Source organism: Ipomoea triloba, chromosome 4, assembly GCF_003576645.1.
Source record: "Ipomoea triloba cultivar NCNSP0323 chromosome 4, ASM357664v1".
NCBI lineage: Eukaryota > Viridiplantae > Streptophyta > Magnoliopsida > Solanales > Convolvulaceae > Ipomoea > Ipomoea triloba.
In genome coordinates this window covers 379,891-406,679 of record NC_044919.1, presented here as the reverse complement: position 1 = coordinate 406,679, position 26,789 = coordinate 379,891, and the positions used below count along the sequence as shown (strand labels likewise).

Here is a 26,789-nt window from a genome sequence, read left to right as displayed (position 1 = left end):
TTTTTTTTTTTTTTTTTTTTCCCCCCCCCCCCCCCCCCCCCCGGCATCTCTTAGGTTGCGAAAATGCGGAGGTGTTTGGGCCTAGCTTTGCTAGCAAAACGAGGGTTCAGCACATCTTCGAGCGGCGATAAAATCGTGGCGTCTGTCCTCTTTGAGAGACTTCCAGTTGTGGTTCCGAAGATCGATCCTGTTGTCTATGCCTTTCAGGAGTTTTCGTGAGTGTTTTTTTTTTTTTTTTAAATTTTTTAAAGCTTCATTTCTATATTATTTCAGTTCATGATGATGAATGAGCTCCAGTCGACTCTTTTTGTGTGTTTTAAGCTTTCATTCATAGAAAATGAAAAAAAAAATGAAGAATGCTTTAATGAGGATGCTATTGTTGATTTGCAAGACGTTGTGTTGTTAGTTAATGGTAGTGCATTTTTAGGTTTCGATGGCGGCAACAATATAGACGGGAGTATCCAGAAAATTTCTTGAAAAAAGCTGATTCCAGGTAATGCTTTACTTTTTATGAATGTAATTGTTCTCCAGCACATTTGCAGCTTATATTTGATATTTAATGCCTAGTTCTCTAAGACTGCATTGAAGAAGTCTGAAATGAATGGAATTGTATGATCTTGTTTTGGTCGTATTATTGGATGTTTATTTATCTGTTTTTCAAGGCTTAACATTCCCATTTTTTTGACAGCATTGATGAAGTTTGAAATGAATGGAATTGTATGATCTTGCTTTTGTCTTATTATTTTAGGCTCAATATTGTCTTTCTATCCTCTTTTCATATTTTTTGTGATGCCATGATGCTCCCAACTTTTTGAATGTGCCCTTAAGTATTCAGTGGAGTATATTTGAGCCTTTTAACCATCAATGATACCAGCAATTGCGTTCATATATATCTGTTTTTTCCAGGGGTAAAGGTGAATACCAAATTGATTATACACCAGCTCCTCGGATCACTGAGGCCGACAAAACTAATGACAGAAAGTAAGTAACTAAATGCATTTATTACTTTTCATTTTAGTGTTGAGTTGAACAGAAATTTCAACCACAAGCTATTTCTTTTATGTTTTTCTTTGTGAAAAAGAAATTGGAGTAATGTTTTTCCAAGTACTTGTATAAAAAAAAGCATTGCTTTCCATTGATTATTAATTCTCTGTATGAAAAATAAGTGAAGAATTTGCTGGATTACTTTGAAGGAGGTGCACTGGTAAAATAGAACATATCATTAATCATTCAAGTCCATCCTCAAACTATCAACAATGACAGTAGGAGGAAAACAAAACCAAACTTTACATTCAGACAAAGAACATGGTACTCTTGCTAACTCGTGAGCAACCCTATCGCTGCACGTTTCACAAAAGAGAAATTAACATTGGAGAAACTTCTCGTTAACATTTTGATATTTTCTATAATCAGTGCTGAAGGGGATTGAATCAACAGATGGCCTTGTGCACTGGTTTCTTTTAAAAAATTACTATGGAGGATGTAGTGACTATACCTTCCAAATTTTTGTGTGAGGTAGTTGTGGAAAATGGAAATGATGCGAATCTTCTAATCAAATTGACTTAGGGTATTCTGAGCATGAGCAGAGCTTTAACTGGCAAATAACTTGGTTGACTAGAATACTAGATTATCATAGTATTTGGCATTATAAAAAAACATTTTTAGGCCTGAGTCCCAGGCTTGAACTCAAGCTTGAATCTCTTGATTTAGCTCATGGTGAGCTGAGCCTGAGTAGTATTCCATTTGCTTAGCTTGAATATATACCTAAATATTGGTAACTGTATACCAAAGTCACAGAAGATACTTTGTTCATGGAGGAGGGGAACTTGAAAGAGGTGTAAAACAGTTAAAATCAATATAAAACAAAAGTCTTTCATGAATTTATCTGGAGCAATGTTTCTATTGATCAATTTGTTCCTTTTATTTTGTTTATCCTCACCATGTTTAGAATAGCCGAATGCGTGAAAAGCCTATGGCAATTAGTCAAGTATGTGCTACATGTATATTATATCGTGGAGTATTACTCTTATTTCTGTAGTATGTGTATGCCTTTCGAAACTTGGACTGCCTTCACATTAACTATGGAATTTTGCCTGCATATTTAAGGTCATTACAGAGAGCACTTGACAAAAGGCTCTATCTTCTCCTTCATGGCACCACACTTTCTAGTGGGAAGCCTGCCTGGCATTTCCCAGAAAAAGCATATGAATCAGAAGAGACTCTGCGCAGGGTAAGTGCTGTTAACTGTATCATCCTCCATTAACACATGAAGATGAGTGACTTTTTACGATTGTTATTACGATGGAAAAATTAGTATATATGCTATGATCTATTTGCAGTGTGCGGAGTCTGCATTAAAATCTGTGATAGGAGACCTCTCTCACACTTATTTTGTTGGGAATGCTCCAATGGGCCATATGGTTACACAACTTAACGAGAATCACAAGGAGACTCCATCTTTAAAGGTATGTGAGTTTTTGATGGTTTGCAGTCTATTACTGCCTTGGGATATCCAATATGGCACTCTGTTTTCTATTTCTATCCTATGTTTTCTTATTTCTCATTCACTTTGTCAGCGCTTCTTCTTTAAATCCCAAGTGATCGCAGCCAACAAGTTTGATATTCATAAATGTGATGATTTTGCTTGGGTTACAAAGGATGAACTGTTAGAGTATTTCCCCGAACAAGCCGAGTTCCTGAACAAGATGATTATCAACTGATGTAGATCTGAAATCCATAGTTGTGGATCATACATTCTCCTGATGTTAGACACCAGATTTTTTTTTAAAAAAAATATGTCCTAATGTCATGAATTTTGTGTCGTCGGGTAGAGAACCGATCAAATTGAATTCATAGTTTTTATTGAGGTTGAAACGGGCTTTTCTTGACTTTGTCGAGCATAGTTCAACTGTAATTGCTTCCTGTCTTTGTAGTTTGTAATGATCCTCTTAATCCTGAAGTCTAAAAGACATTGGCTTTACACAATAATACTTGGGCCGGTATTTTGAGTATACTTTGATTTTAATTATCAATGATCAATTTGACTGAAACCTCTATACTGCAGTTTTTTCGTTGCGTGGTCTTGACTTTTGGCTTGTAAAGTTGTGATCAATGAATCTACCGACCATACATGTGACACCGTGATTAACTCCCCATGGATCGGAACTGAGATTTGAACTGCATTCATCAGATCCATCAAACCCCTATTGAATGGTATATAAAATGATTTGTGCTCAAATGACATGTAGTGATTTTCTTATATAGGAGGTCGTGAGATCGAGTTTCAGTGGGACGAATTGACTCTTTGTGCTTTAATAGATCGAGAAATGGGACGAATTGACTCTTTGTGCTTTAATAGATCGAGAAATAAGCAGATACTACAATGTAATAGGTTCAGTTGTATTAAAAAAAAATCGAACAATTGGTCTAGACCAGGTACAAGAAATGGCATTACCGACTATCGCCGCGTATTGGCCACGGCACTTACCTAGATCTATCCATCAATAGTCTACATGCTTCCTTTATTTGCATTTGGCATGATAAATATCCTTTTCCATTTGCCATACACTTCCACGTCATGACATATATGAGCGTACGTGCATAAAGAGACAAGATTCAAATCTCTCACTTTCAGTTTCAGTTTCAGTTTCAGTTTCGAGGTTGAGAAATGGATCTGGTGGACAAGGCTAAGAATTTCGTGGGAGAAAAGCTGGCGGAGATGGAGAAACCGGAGGCCAGCATCGCCGACGTTGATATCAAGGGTGTTGGATTCGACGGTTTTTCCTTTCTAGCTAAGGTCGACGTCAAGAATCCTTACTCTGTTCCCATTCCCATCTGCGAGATCAAATACGAGCTCAAGAGCGCCGGCAGGTTTCCTTCTTCTTCTTCTTCTTCATTTTTTTTTTCTGATTTATTATTCTTGCTAGATTTTGGTTAGCTCTATATTCGATCGATTCCGTACTGTTTAGATCTTTCCTGCACTGCGATCAATCACTGGTTCAAAAAATTAGATCAGAAATTTCCATTGAAAAAACTCAAAGTCAACCCTAATTTTTTGATTCTCTGTTTAATGCTTGTTTTGGTAATCACCAATCAGTGATTGAAATGGTGATGTTTGCACGAAACTGATCTCAATTGAATTGTGTTGGTTTATGTTTAGGGTGATAGCTTCAGGCACAATTCCAGACCCAGGGTCAATTAAGGGAAAGGACACAACCGCCCTGGATGTGGCAGTGAAGGTGCCACACAGTGTGGTGGTGAACTTGGCGAGGGACATTGGTGGAGATTGGGACATTGACTATCAACTTGATATTGGCCTCATCATTGATCTTCCTGTCGTTGGAAACTTTACCATTCCATTGTCTCAGTCGGGTGAGATTAAGCTCCCAACCTTTTCTGATTTCTGGAAGAAACCAGAAGCAGAAGCAGAAGCTGCCTAACACACATGATCATTAACAGTGGTGTTATATCATTATATGTAGTCATAACAAGATGATGAGATGATGAATAATGTAGTTTTACAATAACAGTGGCTTTCTGCACTATGTAGTATGTACCTTGTTTCATTTCATCAAATCAAAGACCTTTTTACTGTTGTGTCTTCATAGATGTTTCATTGATAGATGTACTATGTGTCCATCTGTGTTATGTTTTAGGTGTTAGCATCATGCTGCATCTTTAAGTGTGTGTTGGTCTCTTCACAAAATTGTAAGTTCACGAATTACTTATTTTATGGTCTAAAAGTTCAAATGTGTGGTCATTCTTGATAGTGATTCACATCTAAAAGGTTAGACAAGACAGGGAAACTATGATATGAAATTTCCGTTCACACCGGGTCAATTCAATTAAAGGCAAAGTATTGGTCATATTGACTTATAAACGTGATGTTATTTTAGGCACGCGATTTTTTATGTCGGGAAAAGTGTGAGGTGGTCATGTAAGCTTGATGAATGATGTTAAAGTTAGCACAATTTCAATGGTTTTTAACCTTAACCGGACCTACGTTAACATGTTTTGAGCTGTTTTCACTTTGATGTTCCCCACAACTGCACTGTTCTTTCTTTTTGGAGGGGCAGTTCCTTACAAAAGAAGCACTGTGGCTTTGACAAAGAACAACTCCAGGTAATTGTGGGGTCCGCATTGATGTGTTAAAGTCCAATCCTGACCGCCCATTCACCGCCCATGATTCCATCTTTATCCCTCCTCGTGTCCTCCAATATCAGGGTCGGTCACCCACTGACCCACTCGCCCCGCTCTAAAAGACTATAAAATCACTGTCTCTTCTGGGCCCCATCTCATTTCTCATATTTAATATTCTCCCGACAAATATCGGTGGTACTTCTCCCATCAATTTTAGATATAAATAACTTTTTTTGAAACACAAAATAAAAGTATTATATTCATACTTATCACATTAAAGAGTAAAATTTGAAATTCTCTATAGTAGAACCCATTCTCACTTGGTCACAAACTTCCTTTAGATCTAAATCCTACTTCTGTAGTACTGTATAATAATTTGTAAGTCATACATTTTATGTGAAAAATATAAAAAAGTATTAGCAAAAAAATTCAAAATTTATTAAATATAAAAATTATATTACATCCACTTAATCACTCATTTCAAGATAATTTTAATTTTATAATTATGTTAACAATTAACTTATTAGTAATTAAAAATGTTACTTGATTGTATGAACTTATTGAATTGTTAAAAATTGTATGAGGACTGAATCAAAGGAAACATTAAAAGTTCACATTGTTGTTATAACAAATATGAATATAAAAACAATACTTGATGACTAAGAAAAAAGTTCATTAGATTAATGCTTAAGAAAAGTGTAAACTCCTTCATTAAGAAATTTCAAAAATTTTGTACTATAATTTAATTTAGATTCAAGTTTTATTTTATATATAATTTTTAATGAAGAAAAAATACAATTATAATTATTAATTACAACTAATCTCAATTCACTTAGTTTAACTCTCATTCAACAATTATAATTTATTTTAAATATGGTTGTTGATTTTATTTATTTTTTTAATATATGAAATGTACAACATGTTGACACGTAAATTAAGAAAAGCGGTGTGACCCGAACCCGCAGGTTTGAATCGTCCGATTCATCCCGCAATATATATACAAAGCGAGATTGTATCTGGGAGATCAATTTACACTCTCTCCGTTGCTTTCAGTTTCTCAATCGAATTTCGGGTGCTTTTTGCAAATCGGGTCGGAAATGACGGAGCACGCGGAACATCCCGATCATCACGAAGAATCCTTGATGGAGAAGATAGCAGAGAAGATTCACCGGGCCGACAGCTCGTCTTCCTCTGATTCTGAATCTGAGAAAGAGCATCCGAAGGCTGATGTGTCGCCGTCGTCCGTAAAGGCTAAGATTTGGCGGATTTTCGGCCGAGAACGGCCTGTGCACAAGGTTTTCGGTGGAGGCAAACGTATGTTTATACCGACACAGACACGCACTGTTTATATGCATTTGCATAGTTTTTAATTTTGAATTTTTATGAATTTGTTGCTAGTTGATAACTTATAATAGGGATTTAGAGGTTTTAACAATCGTCTGATCCGTCTTTTCTGCTACGATTAATTTGAATATTATATCTATATGTTGTTATATTTGCAGTGTTCAGTACTTCAGTAGGTGTTTTTGAAAGCTAATCTCGGTATGGTTGTATAAGATGAGATCGAGTGGTTTAGGGTTTTAAGATTCTTAAAGTATGTAGCTAGATCTGTATCTATTTTATATTGCTTGAGTAGTGGCTTGTAGTTTTAATTTTTTTTTTTTTACTGTGCTGCCTGTGCAGTTCTATTTGTCATGAATGCTTTCTTGAGCTCTGCTTGTTACTTTGCTGCTTTATGGAATATTTTAGTTTTTTATTTTTATTTTTATTATTATTTTTTTATATGTGTACAATCTGCCTTGAAGTTGAACCAAGCTCAGAGCTCTACAGTATCTGAATTCAAGAGATAGGTAGATTTGCAAATGTGATTGTATAGTTGTCTAACTGTTGATGACTGATGAGAAGAGAAAACCATGCTCTAATTGCTAAAAAATTTATCTATTCCTTTGGCTCAGGTAAGAATGGCATTGAAGTTTGTGAGACTGATTTATTTTCTGTTTTTGGTTTCCTAATGGATGTATTATTGAATGCAAACTGTTGGAAGTTTGTTTTTGGAAATGGCATACAGATATGATTGAATTGTTTGCTATTCATTCAAATTCTGAGGTGGTTTTCCTGTCTAATTGGTGCAGCTGCTGATGTGTTTTTGTGGAGGAACAAGAAGATATCTGCTGGAGTGCTTGGTGGAGCTACTGCTGTCTGGGTTCTGTTTGAATTGCTTGATTACCACCTACTAACACTAGTCTGCCATGTTTTGATAATTGCTCTTGCAATCTCGTTCTTGTTGTCCAATGCATCATCCTTCATCAATAAGTGGGCCTCTACTTCTTTACATGATTCAAAATTAGGTGGACTTCACTCTACTAAATATGTAGATGATTATTTTGACAGGTCTCCTCCCCGCATCCCAGAAGTTCGCATTCCAGAGGATCCCTTCCTTCAGGTTGCTGCTGCCCTGAGAATTGAAATTAACCGCGGTTTGGCTTTGCTGCGAGAAATTGCATCTGGAAGAGATCTGAAGATGTTTCTTGCCGTAAGTCTCTGTAATCCTGATACCTAAATTGCTGTTTTGTGCCTGCTTGGTCTTTCTTTCCTCCCTGCTGCAGGGTGGTACAAAAGTAAAATGATTTTATCTCATCATCTAGCAATAACATTTAGGATATCAATGAACTCTGGTTCAGAATATAAAAGAAATCCATTTTCAAAATTTTAAAATGCATATTTAAGAATTTCAAATTGCACTTTTCTGATAATGCTTAAATAGATTCTGATGTGGAATATCTGACTGTTGTGCTAGTTTTCTCATTCAGTGGATAACTTGTTGAATTATTATTTTCATTTCTTTAATTGTTAATAACCTTCTATCTTACATTTTCTTCCATTTTCTTCAGGTAATTGCTGGTCTATGGGTCCTCTCAATTGTTGGCAGTTGGTGCAATTTTTTGACGTTGTTCTACATAAGTAAGTGCAACCAATTGTGCTAAATTATCTTGAATTTATGGCATATATTACTGAGCATGTACTAATGACTTCCCTTTCAATGAAACAGCATTTGTACTACTGCATACTGTTCCAGTCATTTACGAGAAGTATGAAGACAAAATTGATCCAATTGCCGAGAAAGCAATGGTGGAGATCAACAAGCAATATGCAGTGTTTGAAGCAAAAGTTTTGAGTAAAATTCCTCGAGGGCCATTGAAGGACAAGAAGAGGGAGTGAGCAGAGAGGTATGCAGATGACATCGCAATGGCTGTGGGCTTTGAAAACTGTGTTGGAGTTTTAATGTATTTGTGTATGATTCCATGACTTGTTTTTGGGTTCTTGATATGGATGGAATTGGAAGATTGCAGAATTAGCTTCGGCGTTTGTACTAGTGCCGTTTCAGTGCTTATTAGAAGTAGGTCACTGTCTCTTCTGGGCCCCATCTCATTTCCCATATTTAATATTCTCCCGACAAATATTAGTTGTATTTTCAAATTTTACTCCATATTTTTATTTCGTCTTATCAATTTTAGATATAGATAACTTTTGTTTTGGATCACAAAATAACAATATTACATTTATGCCTATCACATTAGAGAGTAAAATTTGAGAATCTCCATAGTAGAACTCATTCTCACTTGGTCACAATCTTTCTTTAGATGAAATTCTGCTCCTGTAGTCCTGTATAATAGGGAGTAATTTTTAAGTCATACATTTTATGTGAAAAATATAAAAAGTATTAATAAAAATTAAATTCAATATTTATTAAATATAAAAATTATATTACACCACTTAATCACTCATTTCAAGATAATTTTAATTTTATAATTATGTTATAATTTCACTTATTAATAATTAAAAATGTTACTCGATTGTATGAATTTATTAAATTATTAACAATTGTATGAGGACTGAATCAAAGGAAACATTAAAAGTTGACATTGGTTTTATAACAAATATGAATATAAAAACAATACTTGATGACTAAGATTAAAGTTCATTAGATTAATGCTTAAGAAAAGTGTAAATTATTAAGATTTTGTGGTATGACACCTGGTTGCACTCCTATATAGAAAGAAGTGCCTGCAAGACGTACTCACCATGAGACTCATAATCAAAAGGATTACAATGCTACCCCTCAACAACCGTCTTACAGGCAATTAACTCCAGTAGCTAGAGGTTCTTTCAGAGGTAGAGGAGGCAGGGGGGGTGCTCCAAGAAGGGCTGCCGCTGAATCAGAACATGTGGTGGTTAGAGGCACGAACAAAGGAAAACACATCACTAGTTCAGTTGTTCAGCATTTGAAGGATATACCAGAATCATCCTGTAGAGTTGACATGGACTATGAGCTCTGTGGAGACCCTCCGGACATTGGGCAGTATGCGAACAGGCCGGTTCACCCTGAGGAATCTATGTTTGATGAGGATGGTCAATTTGACCCTGGTGATATGATGTTGGGTGATCAAGTGTGCTCCTGAGCACCCTTTGTGCTTCTTTTTTTTTTTTTCTGTTTTAATGATTTGTCTTTCTTGGAATTGTCAGGGTGCTGCCTCAAGAGCCTTTCGGCGGTCCCTTAAACAATATTGCCGTACCTATTCTCCAGATATAGTATGTTTAATCGAACCTAAAGTTTCAGGTGTTCAAGCAACCACGATTTGTAACAGTCTTGGTTTTCAAGATTGGATCCGAGTGGAAGCCTTTGGGTTTTCGGGAGGCATTTGGATCCTCTGGAAGGAGTCAATTACCATTAACACCATTAACACTCATCCACAGTTTATTAGTTTGCAGGTAAAGGAGGACTTTCAACCGCCATGGGTGTTATCAGTTGTATACGGTAGCCCGAACCTATCCCTGCGCAAAAGATTATTTTCTGACCTCTCCTCTTATAATCTTAGTACTCAGACAGGGTGGTTGGTGTGTGGGGACTTCAATTCAGTCACAAATATGGAAGAAGTAAGCAACCCAGAGTGTTTTAATTCGGCAAGATGCTCGGACTTCATAAATTGGATTTTTCGAGAAGGTCTGTTGGATTTAGGATATGAAGGATCAAAGTTCACATGGATGAGGGGCCTAAACACACAAACCTTCAAGGCAGCCAGACTTGATCGAGCACTAAGCAACGTTGAGTGGAAGATAAGGTTCTCGAATGCTACTGTCCAACATCTGCCAATGATGAATTCAGACCATTCACCAGTCTTAATTTCAAGCTCCCCACCCGCTCAACCCATAGAAACAAAAAAGTTCAGATTTAACTTTGTGTGGACTACCCATAAAGACTTTGTTGGATGCATTAGTCAAGCTTGGGATCCTACAAAAGAGCTAGAGGCTTGCATTAGTCAAGCTTGGGATCCTACAAAAGAGCTAGAGGCTAATCTGACTTCTGTATCAACCAAACTGATTTCATGGAATAAGGAGGTCTTCGGGAATGTGTTCCACAGGAAGAATCAACTGCTGGCCAGGCTGAATGGAATCCAGAAAAGTTTAGCTCTTGTTGTTAGACAAGACCTAATTAAATTGGACAGAAAGCTAAGGAAGCAGCTCGACGACACCTTACATCAGGAAGAACTTATCTGGTTTCAAAGATCTAGGGAGGAGTGGATCAAATCCGGGGATTGCAACACGAGATACTATCATTTAGCTACCACAGTTAAAAATAAGAATTCCAGAATAAGGGTACTACAGACAGAAGATGGGCAAAGCATCACTAACGAACTGCAATTAATGGACCACGTTCGGGATTACTTCGTGAATTTATTCTCGGAAACCCACCCCGTGGACAAGCAGACACTACTCCATGGTAATTACCCTCCATTAGAAGATAGCGATTGGCAGCAAGTCAACTGCCCAATGTCACCAGAGGAGATCAAACAGGCCCTCTTCGATATGAATCCACACAAATCACCTGGCCCAGACGGTTTCACAGCAGGCTTCTTCCAGAAAGCCTGGGGCCCAGACGGTTTCACAGCAGGCTTCTTCCAGAAAGCCTGGGGGGTGGTAGGTGAAAATTTAATCAAATTTGCTTCAGAGTTCTTTGAAACAGGTGTTCTACCACAAGGCGTCAACGACACAATCATAACTCTAGTCCCAAAGGTAACCTGCCCCGATTCAGTAAAACAACTTAGGCCAATTGGCCTTTGCAATGTCACCTACAAGCTCTTGACAAAAGTAATGGCCACACGACTGAAAGAGGTAGCTAAGAAACTTGTCGGAACCCACCAAACGAGCTTTGTGCCCGGGAGGCAGATCTGCGATAACATCATTATTTTCCAGGAAGTTTTGCACTCTATGAAAACAAGGCGAGCAAAGAAAGGTTGGTTTATCATGAAAGTGGATCTAGAAAAGGCCTATGACAGACTAGACTGGAGCTTCATTGAAGATTCACTTACTGACATTGGCCTCAATGAAACTTGGAGAAGGAATATAATGAATTGTGTCTCTACCTCCAGATTGGCTATAAACTGGAATGGAAAAAATCAAATTGGTTCCACCCGAAGAAAGGAATCAGACAGGGAGACCCCATCTCACCCCTTCTTTTTGTTCTATGCATTGAAAGACTAAGTCATATAATTGAAAACTCAGTTAATAATGGCAGATGGAAAAGTATTAAACTATCTAGATCAGGGCCTAACCTCTCTCACATTTTCTTTGCAGGCGATATGGTGCTGTTTGGAGAAGCAACAATTGAACAAGCTGAAGAAATGACGCATTGCCTAAGAACCTTTTGTGCACAATCCGGCCAGAGCGTGAACACGCTCAAATCCTCTCTGTTCTTCTCGAAAAACACTCCAGAGAACCTACAACAGAGTATTACAGATCTCACAGGGATCCCCAGAATAGAAGATATGGGCAGATACTTAGGGGTCCCTTCAATACATGGGAGGCTCAAAAAGACATCTTTTACAAGCCTCATCGAAAGAGTTCAGAACAAGCTCTCAGGCTGGAAATCGAGATCCTTATCCTTGGCTGGCAGGCAAGTTCTAGCACAATCTGCCCTCTCGACTATACCCTACTATATGATGCAATCTACTCTTCTTCCCAAAGGAGTGATTGCATCTTTAGAGAAACTGATTCGGAATTTTTTATGGGGAAGCACATCGAATCAAAGGAAGTGCCACCTAGTGAGTTGGGACACAATCTCTACGAAGAAAGAATGTGGGGGTCTCGGGTTCCGAAAGCTGGAGGCGATGAATGAAGCATTTTTAGCTAAGCTTGCATGGCGCCTTGTTCAGAATGAGGACAACTTATGGTCGAAAGTTTTGAAATCTAAGTACAACGTCTCTTCTTTGGATTGTGCCACTTGGAGACCTAAATCGAAAATGTCAAACGTGTGGAGGGGCATTTTACAGGCTGTTCCGATCCTACAGAAAGGGATGAAAAAACTAGTAAGGAATGGTAAAGGGACTTCGTTCTGGCTTGATAAGTGGATGGGGTCCGGCCCTCTCTACAACCTCGCATTCAGACCAATTCCAAACACAGAGATACTTAAGACAGTGAACGACTACTGGTCAGACAACTGCAATTGGGACTGGAATCTGCTGCATCAATTCCTCCCAGAGTCAACATTGGATGAACTGGCTGCCATTCTGATTTATGATGACCATGAAAATGAAGACATTTCCGGTTGGGAAGGCGAGCCAACTGGGAACTTCTCAGTAAGATCGGCGTATGCAATTTCTACGGAAGGTTCTGCACCGCTGGAAGCTTCAAAATGGAATGCAATATGGAAATTAAAGATTCCAAATCGCATCAAAACATTTATTTGGCTAGCTCGTCACGAGAAACTATTGACAAATGATGTAAGAACAAGAAGAAGGATGGCAGTTTCTGAAGATTGCTGGACATGCAATGGAATATCAGAGAACATTGATCATGCTGTGCGAAAATGCCCGATGGCTGATGAAGTTTGGAAAAGGATGATCCCAAAGTTCCACCAAAGTATTGGGAACCTCTCTTTTCGCAGCTGGCTGGATTCTGGCATAGCGCAAAAGAACAATGGCAACAATCCCAATGGAGACAACACTTTGTTCGCGATCACCTTATGGTGGATATGGAAATGGAGGAACGAGGCGATATTTACAGACTCCCTCTACTCCTTGAACTCCAAAGTATTCTGGATTACTTCACAGCTTGAGCAAGTGGAATCAGCTTTCGCCAAAAGCCACAGCCATTGCTCCCAACAAGCAGGCTGGGAGATCAGAAGCTGGGAAAAGCCAGAACAAGGGACAGTCAAAATTAATTTTGATGGCTCGGTGCTACAACCATCTAATGTGGGTGGCTGTGGGGGAATAGCTAGAGATTCAGCAGGCAACTGGGTAGGCGGATTTGTCAGCAATATAGGAGTCTGCCAACCCATTCAAGCCGAAGCATGGGGTCTGTTAAGAAGTATTCAGCTAGCAAACCACTTGGGCTACAAAAGGATAATCCTAGAAGGTGATTCAACAGACATCATCCGGGCGATGAGGAATGATCTGACGGCAAACAACGTAGTATGCAACCTCGTAAAAGCCTGCAGAAGGGAATTACAATCAATGGAAGCTTGGTCGATCATTGCAGTACCACGGGAGCTAAACACAGTAGCAGATACAGTCGCTAGGTCATTTAAATTTTTTCCTAAAGGCTTCCATGTGCTACCCCAACCGCCCCTAGTGATTTTAAATCAACTGGATCTCGATAGAATGGGCTGCCCATCGTGGCGCTATATGTACAATGGTGAATAGATGCCACCGTCCTTATGGGTTTCCCCCTTCAAAAAAAAAAAAATTAAGATTTTGTGGTATGACACCTGGCTGCACTCCTATATAGAAAGAAGTGCCTGCAAGACGTACTCAAGGCAACGTTAACTCCTTCACTAAGAAACTTCAAAAATTTTGTACTATAATTTTATTTTATTTATAATTTTTAATATAGGAAATGTACAACCTATTGACACGTATGAATTTAAGAAAAGCGGTGTGACCCGAACCCGCAGGTTTGAATCGTCCGATTCATCCCACAATATATATACAAAGCGAGATTGTATTTGGGAGATCAATTTACACTCTCTCCGTTGCTTCCAGTTTCTCAATCGAATTTCGGGTGCTTTTTTTTGCAAATCGGATCGGAAATGGCGGAGCACGCGGAACATACGGATCATCACGAAGAATCCTTGATGGAGAAGATAGCTGAGAAGATTCACCGGGCCGACAGCTCGTCTTCCTCTGATTCTGAATCTGAGAAAGAGCATCCGAAGGCTGATGTGTCGCCGTCGTCCGTTAAGGCTAAGATTTGGCGGATTTTCGGCCGAGAACGGCCTGTGCACAAGGTTTTCGGTGGAGGCAAACGTATGTTTATTAGTTTATAACGACACCGACACTCACTGTTTATATGCGTAAATATACACTCTGTTTTGCATAATTTTTAATTTTGAATTTTATGAATTTGTTACTAGTTGATAACTTTTATTAGGGATTTAGAGGTTTTAACAATCGTCTGATCCGTCTTTTCTGCTACGAATAATTTGAATATTATATCTATATGTTGTTATATTTTCAGTGCTCAGTACTTCAGTAGGTGTTTTTGAAAGCTAATCTCGGTATGGTGGTATAAGATGAGATCGAGTGGTTTAGGGTTTTAAGATTCTTAAAGTATGTAGCTAGATCTGTATCTATTTTATATTGCTTGAGTAGTGGCTTGTAGTTTTAATTTTTTATTTTTTTAATGTGCTGCCTGTGCAGTTCTATTTGTCGTGATTACTTTCTTGAGCTCTGCTTGTTACTTTGCTGCTTTATGGAATATTTTAGTTTTTTTTTTTGTGTACCACCTGCCTTGAAGTTGAGCAAAGCTCAGAGCTCTACAGTATCTGAATTCAAGAGATAGGTAGATTTGCAAATGTGATTGTATAGTTGTCTAACTGTTGATGACTGATGAGAAAAGAAAACCATGCTCTGATTGCTAAAAAAATTATCTATTCCCTTTGCTCAGGTAAGAATGGCATTGAAGTTTTTGAGACTGATTTATTTTCTGTTTTTGGTTTCCTAATGGATGTATTATTGAATGCTAACTGTTGGAAGTTTGATTTTTGGAAATGGCATACAGATATGATTGAATTGTTTGCTATTCATTCAAATTCTGAGCTGGTTTTCCTGCCTAATTGGTGCAGCTGCTGATGTGTTTTTGTGGAGGAACAAGAAGATATCTGCTGGAGTGCTTGGTGGAGCTACTGCTGTCTGGGTTCTGTTTGAATTGCTCGATTACCACCTACTAACACTAGTCTGCCATGTTTTGATAATTGCTCTTGCAATCTCGTTCTTGTTGTCCAATGCATCATCCTTCATCAATAAGTGGGCCTCTACTTCTTTACATGATTCAAAATTAGGTGGACTTCACTCTACTAAATATGTAGATGATTATTTTGACAGGTCTTCTCCCCGCATCCCAGAAGTTCACATTCCAGAGGATCCCTTCCTTCAGGTTGCTGCTGCCTTGAGAATTGAAATTAACCGCGGTTTGGCTTTGTTGCGAGAAATTGCATCTGGAAGAGATCTCAAGATGTTTCTTGCTGTAAGTCTCTGTAATCCTGATACCTAAATTGCTGTTTTGTGCCTGCTTGGGCTTTCTTTCCTCCCTGCTGCAGGGTGGTACAAAAGTAAAATGTTTTTATCTCTTCATTTAGCAACAACATTTAGGATATCAATGAACACTGATTCAGAATATAAAAGAGAGCCATTTTCAAAATTTTAAAANATGAGGAATGATCTGACGGCAAACAACGTAGTATGCAACCTCGTAAAAGCCTGCAGAAGGGAATTACAATCAATGGAAGCTTGGTCGATCATTGCAGTACCACGGGAGCTAAACACAGTAGCAGATACAGTCGCTAGGTCATTTAAATTTTTTCCTAAAGGCTTCCATGTGCTACCCCAACCGCCCCTAGTGATTTTAAATCAACTGGATCTCGATAGAATGGGCTGCCCATCGTGGCGCTATATGTACAATGGTGAATAGATGCCACCGTCCTTATGGGTTTCCCCCTTCAAAAAAAAAAAAATTAAGATTTTGTGGTATGACACCTGGCTGCACTCCTATATAGAAAGAAGTGCCTGCAAGACGTACTCAAGGCAACGTTAACTCCTTCACTAAGAAACTTCAAAAATTTTGTACTATAATTTTATTTTATTTATAATTTTTAATATAGGAAATGTACAACCTATTGACACGTATGAATTTAAGAAAAGCGGTGTGACCCGAACCCGCAGGTTTGAATCGTCCGATTCATCCCACAATATATATACAAAGCGAGATTGTATTTGGGAGATCAATTTACACTCTCTCCGTTGCTTCCAGTTTCTCAATCGAATTTCGGGTGCTTTTTTTTGCAAATCGGATCGGAAATGGCGGAGCACGCGGAACATACGGATCATCACGAAGAATCCTTGATGGAGAAGATAGCTGAGAAGATTCACCGGGCCGACAGCTCGTCTTCCTCTGATTCTGAATCTGAGAAAGAGCATCCGAAGGCTGATGTGTCGCCGTCGTCCGTTAAGGCTAAGATTTGGCGGATTTTCGGCCGAGAACGGCCTGTGCACAAGGTTTTCGGTGGAGGCAAACGTATGTTTATTAGTTTATAACGACACCGACACTCACTGTTTATATGCGTAAATATACACTCTGTTTTGCATAATTTTTAATTTTGAATTTTATGAATTTGTTACTAGTTGATAACTTTTATTAGGGATTTAGAGGTTTTAACAATCGTCTGATCCGTCTTTTCTGCTACGAATAATTTGAATATTATATCTATATGTTGTTATATTTTCAGTGCTCAGTACTTCAGTAGGTGTTTTTGAAAGCTAATCTCGGTATGGTGGTATAAGATGAGATCGAGTGGTTTAGGGTTTTAAGATTCTTAAAGTATGTAGCTAGATCTGTATCTATTTTATATTGCTTGAGTAGTGGCTTGTAGTTTTAATTTTTTATTTTTTTAATGTGCTGCCTGTGCAGTTCTATTTGTCGTGATTACTTTCTTGAGCTCTGCTTGTTACTTTGCTGCTTTATGGAATATTTTAGTTTTTTTTTTTGTGTACCACCTGCCTTGAAGTTGAGCAAAGCTCAGAGCTCTACAGTATCTGAATTCAAGAGATAGGTAGATTTGCAAATGTGATTGTATAGTTGTCTAACTGTTGATGACTGATGAGAAAAGAAAACCATGCTCTGATTGCTAAAAAAATTATCTATTCCCTTTGCTCAGGTAAGAATGGCATTGAAGTTTTTGAGACTGATTTATTTTCTGTTTTTGGTTTCCTAATGGATGTATTATTGAATGCTAACTGTTGGAAGTTTGATTTTTGGAAATGGCATACAGATATGATTGAATTGTTTGCTATTCATTCAAATTCTGAGCTGGTTTTCCTGCCTAATTGGTGCAGCTGCTGATGTGTTTTTGTGGAGGAACAAGAAGATATCTGCTGGAGTGCTTGGTGGAGCTACTGCTGTCTGGGTTCTGTTTGAATTGCTCGATTACCACCTACTAACACTAGTCTGCCATGTTTTGATAATTGCTCTTGCAATCTCGTTCTTGTTGTCCAATGCATCATCCTTCATCAATAAGTGGGCCTCTACTTCTTTACATGATTCAAAATTAGGTGGACTTCACTCTACTAAATATGTAGATGATTATTTTGACAGGTCTTCTCCCCGCATCCCAGAAGTTCACATTCCAGAGGATCCCTTCCTTCAGGTTGCTGCTGCCTTGAGAATTGAAATTAACCGCGGTTTGGCTTTGTTGCGAGAAATTGCATCTGGAAGAGATCTCAAGATGTTTCTTGCTGTAAGTCTCTGTAATCCTGATACCTAAATTGCTGTTTTGTGCCTGCTTGGGCTTTCTTTCCTCCCTGCTGCAGGGTGGTACAAAAGTAAAATGTTTTTATCTCTTCATTTAGCAACAACATTTAGGATATCAATGAACACTGATTCAGAATATAAAAGAGAGCCATTTTCAAAATTTTAAAATGCATATTTAAGAATTTCAAACAGCACTTTGCTGATAATGCTTGAATAGATTCTGATGTGGAATTTCTGACTGTTGTGCTAGTTTTTTCATTCAGTGGATAACTTGTTGAATTATTATTTTCATTTCTTCAATTGTTAATAACCTTCTATCTCACATTTTCTTTAGGTAATTGCTGGTCTATGGGTCCTCTCAATTGTTGGCAGTTGGTGCAATTTTTTGACGTTGTTCTACATAAGTAAGTGCAATCAATTATGCTAAATTATCTCGAATTTATGGCATATATTATTGACCATATAGTAATTAGTAATTACTTCCCTTTCAATGAAACAGCATTTGTACTACTGCATACTGTTCCAGTCATTTACGAGAAGTATGAAGACAAAATTGATCCAATTGCCGAGAAAGCAATGATTGAGATAAAGAAGCAATATGCAGTGTTTGATGCAAAAGTTTTGAGTAAAATTCCTCGAGGGCCATTGAAGGACAAGAAGAGGGCGTGAGCAGAGAGGTATGCAGATGACATCGCAACAATGGCTGTGGGCTTTGAAAACTGTGTTGGAGTTTTAATGTATTTGTGTATGATTCCATGACTTGTTTTTGAGTTCTTGATATGGATGGAATTGGAAGATTGCAGAATTAGCTTTAGCGTTTGTACTAGTGCCGTTTCAGTGCTTATTAAAAGTAGGTGTTTTGCCAACATACATATAATCTTCTTCGTCATTCTGTTGTAAATGCTTTGTTCACTCTGAATATCTGCTACTTGATGCTGCTGTCTTAACACTTCAGAGTTCAGAGTTGTGTTCGTTTGCCTTTANGAGAAGATTCACCGGGCCGACAGCTCGTCTTCCTCTGATTCTGAATCTGAGAAAGAGCATCCGAAGGCTGATGTGTCGCCGTCGTCCGTTAAGGCTAAGATTTGGCGGATTTTCGGCCGAGAACGGCCTGTGCACAAGGTTTTCGGTGGAGGCAAACGTATGTTTATTAGTTTATAACGACACCGACACTCACTGTTTATATGCGTAAATATACACTCTGTTTTGCATAATTTTTAATTTTGAATTTTATGAATTTGTTACTAGTTGATAACTTTTATTAGGGATTTAGAGGTTTTAACAATCGTCTGATCCGTCTTTTCTGCTACGAATAATTTGAATATTATATCTATATGTTGTTATATTTTCAGTGCTCAGTACTTCAGTAGGTGTTTTTGAAAGCTAATCTCGGTATGGTGGTATAAGATGAGATCGAGTGGTTTAGGGTTTTAAGATTCTTAAAGTATGTAGCTAGATCTGTATCTATTTTATATTGCTTGAGTAGTGGCTTGTAGTTTTAATTTTTTATTTTTTTAATGTGCTGCCTGTGCAGTTCTATTTGTCGTGATTACTTTCTTGAGCTCTGCTTGTTACTTTGCTGCTTTATGGAATATTTTAGTTTTTTTTTTTGTGTACCACCTGCCTTGAAGTTGAGCAAAGCTCAGAGCTCTACAGTATCTGAATTCAAGAGATAGGTAGATTTGCAAATGTGATTGTATAGTTGTCTAACTGTTGATGACTGATGAGAAAAGAAAACCATGCTCTGATTGCTAAAAAAATTATCTATTCCCTTTGCTCAGGTAAGAATGGCATTGAAGTTTTTGAGACTGATTTATTTTCTGTTTTTGGTTTCCTAATGGATGTATTATTGAATGCTAACTGTTGGAAGTTTGATTTTTGGAAATGGCATACAGATATGATTGAATTGTTTGCTATTCATTCAAATTCTGAGCTGGTTTTCCTGCCTAATTGGTGCAGCTGCTGATGTGTTTTTGTGGAGGAACAAGAAGATATCTGCTGGAGTGCTTGGTGGAGCTACTGCTGTCTGGGTTCTGTTTGAATTGCTCGATTACCACCTACTAACACTAGTCTGCCATGTTTTGATAATTGCTCTTGCAATCTCGTTCTTGTTGTCCAATGCATCATCCTTCATCAATAAGTGGGCCTCTACTTCTTTACATGATTCAAAATTAGGTGGACTTCACTCTACTAAATATGTAGATGATTATTTTGACAGGTCTTCTCCCCGCATCCCAGAAGTTCACATTCCAGAGGATCCCTTCCTTCAGGTTGCTGCTGCCTTGAGAATTGAAATTAACCGCGGTTTGGCTTTGTTGCGAGAAATTGCATCTGGAAGAGATCTCAAGATGTTTCTTGCTGTAAGTCTCTGTAATCCTGATACCTAAATTGCTGTTTTGTGCCTGCTTGGGCTTTCTTTCCTCCCTGCTGCAGGGTGGTACAAAAGTAAAATGTTTTTATCTCTTCATTTAGCAACAACATTTAGGATATCAATGAACACTGATTCAGAATATAAAAGAGAGCCATTTTCAAAATTTTAAAATGCATATTTAAGAATTTCAAACAGCACTTTGCTGATAATGCTTGAATAGATTCTGATGTGGAATTTCTGACTGTTGTGCTAGTTTTTTCATTCAGTGGATAACTTGTTGAATTATTATTTTCATTTCTTCAATTGTTAATAACCTTCTATCTCACATTTTCTTTAGGTAATTGCTGGTCTATGGGTCCTCTCAATTGTTGGCAGTTGGTGCAATTTTTTGACGTTGTTCTACATAAGTAAGTGCAATCAATTATGCTAAATTATCTCGAATTTATGGCATATATTATTGACCATATAGTAATTAGTAATTACTTCCCTTTCAATGAAACAGCATTTGTACTACTGCATACTGTTCCAGTCATTTACGAGAAGTATGAAGACAAAATTGATCCAATTGCCGAGAAAGCAATGATTGAGATAAAGAAGCAATATGCAGTGTTTGATGCAAAAGTTTTGAGTAAAATTCCTCGAGGGCCATTGAAGGACAAGAAGAGGGCGTGAGCAGAGAGGTATGCAGATGACATCGCAACAATGGCTGTGGGCTTTGAAAACTGTGTTGGAGTTTTAATGTATTTGTGTATGATTCCATGACTTGTTTTTGAGTTCTTGATATGGATGGAATTGGAAGATTGCAGAATTAGCTTTAGCGTTTGTACTAGTGCCGTTTCAGTGCTTATTAAAAGTAGGTGTTTTGCCAACATACATATAATCTTCTTCGTCATTCTGTTGTAAATGCTTTGTTCACTCTGAATATCTGCTACTTGATGCTGCTGTCTTAACACTTCAGAGTTCAGAGTTGTGTTCGTTTGCCTTTAAGTCATCTTTTCTGAACAAAACTTTCCCATGGTTCTCATTCAGAAAGAAAGTAGAACAAAATAGACTTGCATATTACTATGTCGATCCAAAAAGAGAAAAGAAAACATAAAATTTTTGGTCATTCTCTTGGCAGTCTAGAAAATGGAATATTTGTGGCAGGAGAGGTGAGAGGTACAGTTGAGAACTCTGAATCCGAGTGTTCCGGAGGATCTATTTGTAATGAAGATGATAAGGATGTAGCAGAAGCATTTGGTCTATGTTCCATGGCAGCAGAAACATCCTCACCTTGTTCATCTCCCTTGTATTCTTCAGCAGCCTCCCTTCTCTCTCTTTCTTCAGTCTCTTTAAGAAGAAAATCAACCCACAGATCTACAAATGACTGGATAGAGAAAGTCATAGGGTGCTTGTTGAGCATATAATATATAAAATATTAATGTGTCATCACACTATCAGTTTAAAGATATGTTGCATCTTGAAAAATGAAAATCAGACGTGTATGCACCTGATTATTGGGATTCATATTAGAAGTGATTGAGCCTCCGCCAAAGATGCCTCCTACTAATCTGCCAGGGAGACCCAAGACACCCCGAATAACGCCTTTACCTGATCCTTGTTGAGCAATCCCTATTCTTTGCTTCTCTTCATCAGAAAATCCAAGCATGCGGGCCAAAAGATCCAGAACCTAAGACAATGTAGCACATGCATTGGCTATGGCATATTCCGCAAACAGATAATGGGAACACTGATACTCGTTTAAATGCCCATACCTCTTTGCTGTGGTTTCGCTGGAAGTAAGTCACCAATAACTTGATCACAATTCGCCTGCATTGAGTAAAACGGAGATGCTGAAATTGAAAAACAATGTTGGAGAAACTAGCAAAAAGTAGTTGTATAATTACTAACTGAACACAACTGTAATTAATTGAAGATTTAGTGACACCATCCATGTCAGAGAGGCAATAACGTTAAGGAAGTTCAAAGAACTAACCTGTCAACATAATTGTCTGAATCCAATGACATCCTATTCAATCTGGTCATGCTCTGCTCAAGAGCACGGCTTAGTTTTTCATTGTCTTGCTCAAGCTTATTCAGTCTGCTCTTCCTTTCAGATAATTTCCTCTCCGCATCTGAAAGCTTAGCCAATACTTCAACCTTCTCCCTTTTCAATGTTTCTGACTGTTGATGAGAATCCTGTAAAAAAATGACATTGGAAATCTCATGATCAAAGTATCAGAAAAGTAGAACCCAAATTAACCACAAATTCCAAGAAGCACAAGTTCTGTAGTCCATAGCTGGTTTTAGAAAATCACCATACAGAAAGGGTGTACACAATTCTTTTCTATAGAAAAATGAATACAAGCAATAAAATGAAGCAAATGGGATATGGTATGGACGGACCTTCAAAAGCCCGGAAAGTCTAGTCAATTCTTCCTTCGCTGTAGTCAATTTTTCTCCAAGACGTTCCTGAGTACAGAAAAGCAACAATGCTGTAAAACCCCAATCATTTTTGAGAATTTAAGGATGTTTGAATGCATATATCATAACAAATTCTTACACTCTTAAACCCCTATCACTCTTGGCCAGCTCCTCCTCTATGTCACAAAACTCAAGTTGATCACCTAAAGAGGAATAAATAAAAATAATATATACCTTAGCTTCAAGTTCTGCATAGTACTGGCCTAATGCAGTTTGCAGGTTAAGGATTTCAATGTTCTTAGCTTCTATAACACTCAAACGACTTGCCAGTTTTCCATTCAGCTCATCAATTGTTTCCTTTGCCTTCTTCAATTCATTATCAATAGAACTCTTAACTTCTTCTTGACTTGTAGCTGACTGCTTAAGTGCTGTCTCTAAGTGCAATACTTGAGCTCTTAGGTGTTCATTATTTTGTTGTAGTTGTTCAATAAGCTTGCCATCCTCATCCATTTTCTCTGATTCTTCAGATTCCTGGAAACATGAAAGTAATAAAAACTATCTTCATTTCTCTTTGGAGTAATTAAAATCACTAAGAAAACCAGATTTATGGAGATAAAAAGTGATACTTATACAAGGAGAGAAGTGTTGGCTTATAATCACGAAAGATGTACTAAAATTTCAGGCATGTAAATGTCTAATCAGATTTTTTGGTAAGATATCAAAATGCTTGTAAATAAAATATATGCCACAGCTACTACACAAGCCTGGTGATAAGTTAATTTATAACATGTAATTGAAAACCCCCACCCCAGCAAACAAAGAAGAAGAGGGAGAAATGACCTTCTCTAGCAGGTGCTGCTTAAGACGATTAAGTTCTTGCAGTGCTTTGTCCCTCTCTTTGCGCATTTCATTCAAATCAATTTCAAGTTTTTGCAATAATTTCTCCATTTCTTCTTGTTTGGGAAATACTGGTGGTGACTGTGTCTAGATAGAAGCAAATTTACATAGTTGGATTGAAGAAGGCTTCATTAGACAATAATAAAATTGTTAAAGAATATTGTGTTTGGGGGGTGGGGATTCTGTGTCATTAATGGTTATATCTAAAGCTTGAGCAACCAACCTCATTACCACCAGGTAGACTTGTCTGGCCAGGTGAAAGTTGGGATGCTATCAAGGCAGCCTCCAACTTTTCTTTCTCAGTCTGCAACAAAGAGAGGATGTAGAAAAGGCTGGTGATAAAGCATTTTACCAATTTTAGAGTACTTATGAACACCAAAGCACAAAAAAAAGTAAAAATAAAATTATGTTTTCATTAACCTTAAGAGTGCTGTTTTCATTCTGCAGTGTCACTATTACTCTTCTCAAATTTGTTGCCATCAGTTCATTTGTTTCTTCATTATCTCTTGTGTGAAGCTCCATTTGCAACTGCTGGATTTCTGATGTTTTCTGATTCAGCTCATCATGAATTCTTTTCAACTCTAAAGTCATCTGAAACAGGAACATAGTGAAAGAAAGCGTGGAGAAGTTAAAAAAAATCTAAGTCAGAAAGTAGCAACATTCATCAATCATGCGAAGCACCGTGTCAGAACTTACATTATCATTGCCAACTTTTAAAGAGTTCAGCTCCTGTTCAAAAGAAGCATTCAGCTTCTGCTCCTCTAAGAATGAAAGTATCACCCAAGTTAAATAGTATCTAGAAACACCAATGAAATGTCAGGAGTAATGTTAATCAGTATGGAAATACCTTGTAATTTGTTTACAATAATTGCCATCTTTCTGCATTTTTTATCAAGCTCCATCCTTAATTGTTTTAATCGCAACTCATAAACTGTTTGTGTAGAAACCAGTGATCTATTTTTCCCTTCCATAAAGTCCACTAGCTCCTAGATCATTAATGTATCTTGTCAAATTCACTATAATAGGATAAGTGACATACTCCTTGAGCATAAACATTTGTGTAATAAGGAATAGAAAACAATAAAAACCACATTGCTTCATTCTGCACTAAGGAATAGGAAGTAGCTATTACATTATCACTGCACCAAAGAGTTCCATTGTTGAACACATCATGGCCGGGAGAATCCAGAATGTTCGCAGGGCTTCCTATGGAGTAACTTTTCACTATAGGTTTATGTTGTTGACCAGAAGATTGACAACTATTCCCCTGTACAAATGCATGTACCATCAGCAACTTTCCTAAAAAAGTATTTGGAAATAACTTCAAAATTCAAATAGCATATCAGGCTAGCAAATCCATATTATAGAACACTACAACAGCCCAGCATTCACAAATTATCAAGACAGAAGGGTGGTGATAAGTGATAGCAAGCCGCTATAGTTGTTATAGATAATGGCTAGATAACCAAATTGAAATATTTAAACAAAGTACATACAAAGCAAATTAATTAAAGAAAATGAGAAGAATAAAATAACTAAAAGCATACATTGAGAACGTTTCTTGATGCATTCAACACAAAACTTGTTTCTAAATTTGGTATCAATGATATAGTTTCTTCATTCAACCTTGACATCTCATCCTGTAAAGTGTAGACCTCCAAGTTTTAAAATGCAGTAAATTACTTTTGACGATAAAGAAAAAGATATTAATGTCAAAAGAGAAGGAAGAAAATATTTGCCTTTAGAAAATGAAACCCTTCAAGTGCATTCTCACATGAAGTTCGGAGAGACGATTACCTCTTTCTCCTTTAACAATGCATCATAGACAACTGACAATTCCTTAACTTCAGCCTCAGACTGTTGGAGTCTTTTGACGTCTGCTTTGTTTTTTAATATCTACAATAGAGAGTGAAAGAATGCTTAGCTAATTGGCAAATAAGCACAAATGCAAGGAGAAAAGATAGTAAGAAAAGTCCTCTGCCATTAAAATTACACCATTTCCAAGTTAAACTATAAAATTTCAAATTGCAAATAAATATTTCTTGTTAAGCATTATGTTTTGACACCTTTCCCCATCCCAAAAGCAAAGCAAATAAAGAGAAACTGTAAGCAGTATCAAGCATTCATATTTGCCTTCAAAAGCACAAAGTAACTAATATGAAAAGATGTGAGCTAGGGTCCCCATATTTCACTGTAACTGGAGCATTAAAACATCAGACATTCAGACTAAAGCACATAAAGACCAGTATCTGAAGAACAGAGAGAATTCATGCTACAAGAAGCAACTTTCACCAGCCAAATGCATTAACTAATAGTAAGAGCTTAGTATCTGAAGTCTGATTAGAAAATATAGCATTGTTTTTACAATTTGATTCTACAGGTTTTGGAACTGTGTTAAGAATCATGGAATAAGCTGAATGCTTTAGGTAATTAGGTCCACCTTCTAAAAAAGACATCAACAACGTCCATGACAACAATCCAATAAGTAAAAACACGTGAACCGTGACTCTCCAATGCTCCAACTAACTTCTAGTACCTCGTTCTCGTATGCAGAATCGAAGCCATTGGCGATGGGAGAATGGCGATGCGTGAGCGACTTGGAAGGGGAGAAATTTCGAGAAATCCTACGATCGGCGGGCGTTACTGATGAATTTTGGGCTCTGTCACCTGAATTTCTATACAGTGAAAGTGCGGCATCATTTTCATCGTCGTCGTGAATTTCAAGAGCCATTCTATTCAGATTCTCCTTCAAATTCGCAATGGAACCCCGCATCGTCCCGCTCACCTCAGCACAATCAGTTTTTCTTACAGGACGGCTTTGAAAAAAAACTATGCATTTGAGAGATACGAAGAAAAATTGGTGCGAGAATCTGGAAGATGACAGACAGGGATGATAATCATTCGCCGAAGTCCAAAGACGAGGGAGATTTGATTAGCATCCAATTTGGTTTCCGTTACAGACTCGATATAATATAGCCAATATAATTACTGGAAAAGTTTCAGTGCCATAGGTAATCTTCTTAAAATAGAAAATGGTACGAGTGGCCCAAAATGGGATTTTATTTTTTAAAATGTTTGGTGAAAATCCATTATTTTTACCTGAGACATTGATGGGTTATAAGATATTTAACCGATTCAACAATTCAAATAGTGTGTTTAAAGAATATTTTTAAGAATG

At 37.5% G+C, this 26,789-nt stretch overlaps 5 protein-coding genes across 10 annotated transcripts in view; 4 read left to right on the top strand and 1 right to left on the bottom strand.

Annotated features, from left to right (window-relative positions):
* The window catches only part of LOC116015400 (39S ribosomal protein L46, mitochondrial), a 4,479-nt gene extending 1,434 nt beyond the window's left edge, over nucleotides 1–3,045 (top strand). Inside the window, exons 2-7 of the mRNA XM_031255450.1 lie at nucleotides 55–215; nucleotides 428–493; nucleotides 907–981; nucleotides 2,107–2,230; nucleotides 2,340–2,465; nucleotides 2,577–3,045. Coding sequence (XP_031111310.1) covers nucleotides 64–215; nucleotides 428–493; nucleotides 907–981; nucleotides 2,107–2,230; nucleotides 2,340–2,465; nucleotides 2,577–2,720 — 687 coding nt within the window. The 5' untranslated portion in view covers nucleotides 55–63 and the 3' untranslated portion in view covers nucleotides 2,721–3,045. The remainder of the gene's footprint in view (nucleotides 1–54; nucleotides 216–427; nucleotides 494–906; nucleotides 982–2,106; nucleotides 2,231–2,339; nucleotides 2,466–2,576) is intronic.
* A 512-nt stretch (nucleotides 3,046–3,557) lies between these two features.
* On the top strand, nucleotides 3,558–4,604 carry LOC116015688 (desiccation protectant protein Lea14 homolog). The gene is made up of 2 exons (XM_031255845.1): nucleotides 3,558–3,870; nucleotides 4,160–4,604. Exons 1-2 carry the CDS (start codon nucleotides 3,668–3,670, stop codon nucleotides 4,437–4,439), a joined length of 483 nt encoding a protein of 160 aa, XP_031111705.1. The 5' UTR covers nucleotides 3,558–3,667; the 3' UTR covers nucleotides 4,440–4,604.
* Nucleotides 4,605–6,192: 1,588 nt separating this feature from the next.
* LOC116015685 (reticulon-like protein B2) lies at nucleotides 6,193–8,685 on the top strand. Its single transcript, XM_031255841.1, has 5 exons — nucleotides 6,193–6,453; nucleotides 7,272–7,452; nucleotides 7,531–7,672; nucleotides 8,031–8,100; nucleotides 8,189–8,685. The coding sequence occupies exons 1-5, from the start codon at nucleotides 6,237–6,239 to the stop codon at nucleotides 8,356–8,358; spliced, it is 780 nt and encodes a 259-aa protein (XP_031111701.1). The 5' UTR covers nucleotides 6,193–6,236; the 3' UTR covers nucleotides 8,359–8,685.
* Nucleotides 8,686–14,149: 5,464 nt separating this feature from the next.
* Nucleotides 14,150–21,298, top strand: LOC116015686 (reticulon-like protein B1). Of its 3 annotated transcripts, XM_031255842.1 has the most exons (6): nucleotides 14,167–14,290; nucleotides 18,931–19,081; nucleotides 19,900–20,080; nucleotides 20,159–20,300; nucleotides 20,649–20,718; nucleotides 20,814–21,298. In XM_031255842.1, exons 1-6 carry the CDS (start codon nucleotides 14,225–14,227, stop codon nucleotides 20,981–20,983), a joined length of 780 nt encoding a protein of 259 aa, XP_031111702.1. In that variant the 5' UTR covers nucleotides 14,167–14,224; the 3' UTR covers nucleotides 20,984–21,298. The 3 variants fall into 3 exon arrangements, with proteins under 3 accessions (XP_031111703.1, XP_031111702.1, XP_031111704.1); XM_031255843.1 differs by lacking the exons at nucleotides 18,931–19,081; nucleotides 19,900–20,080; nucleotides 20,159–20,300; nucleotides 20,649–20,718; nucleotides 20,814–21,298 and adding exons at nucleotides 15,260–15,440; nucleotides 15,519–15,660; nucleotides 18,275–18,344; nucleotides 18,440–18,921 and having other exon boundaries at nucleotides 14,150–14,441; XM_031255844.1 differs by lacking the exons at nucleotides 14,167–14,290; nucleotides 18,931–19,081; nucleotides 19,900–20,080; ... (1 more) ...; nucleotides 20,649–20,718; nucleotides 20,814–21,298 and adding exons at nucleotides 16,417–16,707; nucleotides 17,526–17,706; nucleotides 17,785–17,926; nucleotides 18,275–18,344; nucleotides 18,440–18,921.
* A 50-nt stretch (nucleotides 21,299–21,348) lies between these two features.
* LOC116015684 (golgin candidate 4-like) lies at nucleotides 21,349–26,570 on the bottom strand. Of its 4 annotated transcripts, none has more exons than XM_031255837.1 (15): nucleotides 26,148–26,570; nucleotides 25,409–25,507; nucleotides 25,159–25,251; nucleotides 24,744–24,878; nucleotides 24,459–24,597; nucleotides 24,308–24,372; nucleotides 24,032–24,202; nucleotides 23,835–23,915; nucleotides 23,555–23,698; nucleotides 22,949–23,245; nucleotides 22,697–22,762; nucleotides 22,287–22,489; nucleotides 22,066–22,120; nucleotides 21,801–21,980; nucleotides 21,349–21,677 (listed from the first exon to the last, which is right to left on the bottom strand). In XM_031255837.1, exons 1-15 carry the CDS (start codon nucleotides 26,382–26,384, stop codon nucleotides 21,417–21,419), a joined length of 2,226 nt encoding a protein of 741 aa, XP_031111697.1. In that variant the 5' UTR covers nucleotides 26,385–26,570; the 3' UTR covers nucleotides 21,349–21,416. The 4 variants fall into 4 exon arrangements, with proteins under 4 accessions (XP_031111697.1, XP_031111700.1, XP_031111698.1 ...); XM_031255840.1 differs by lacking the exon at nucleotides 26,148–26,570 and adding an exon at nucleotides 26,052–26,105; XM_031255839.1 differs by having other exon boundaries at nucleotides 21,386–21,667.
* Between the last annotated feature and the right edge of the window lie 219 nt (nucleotides 26,571–26,789).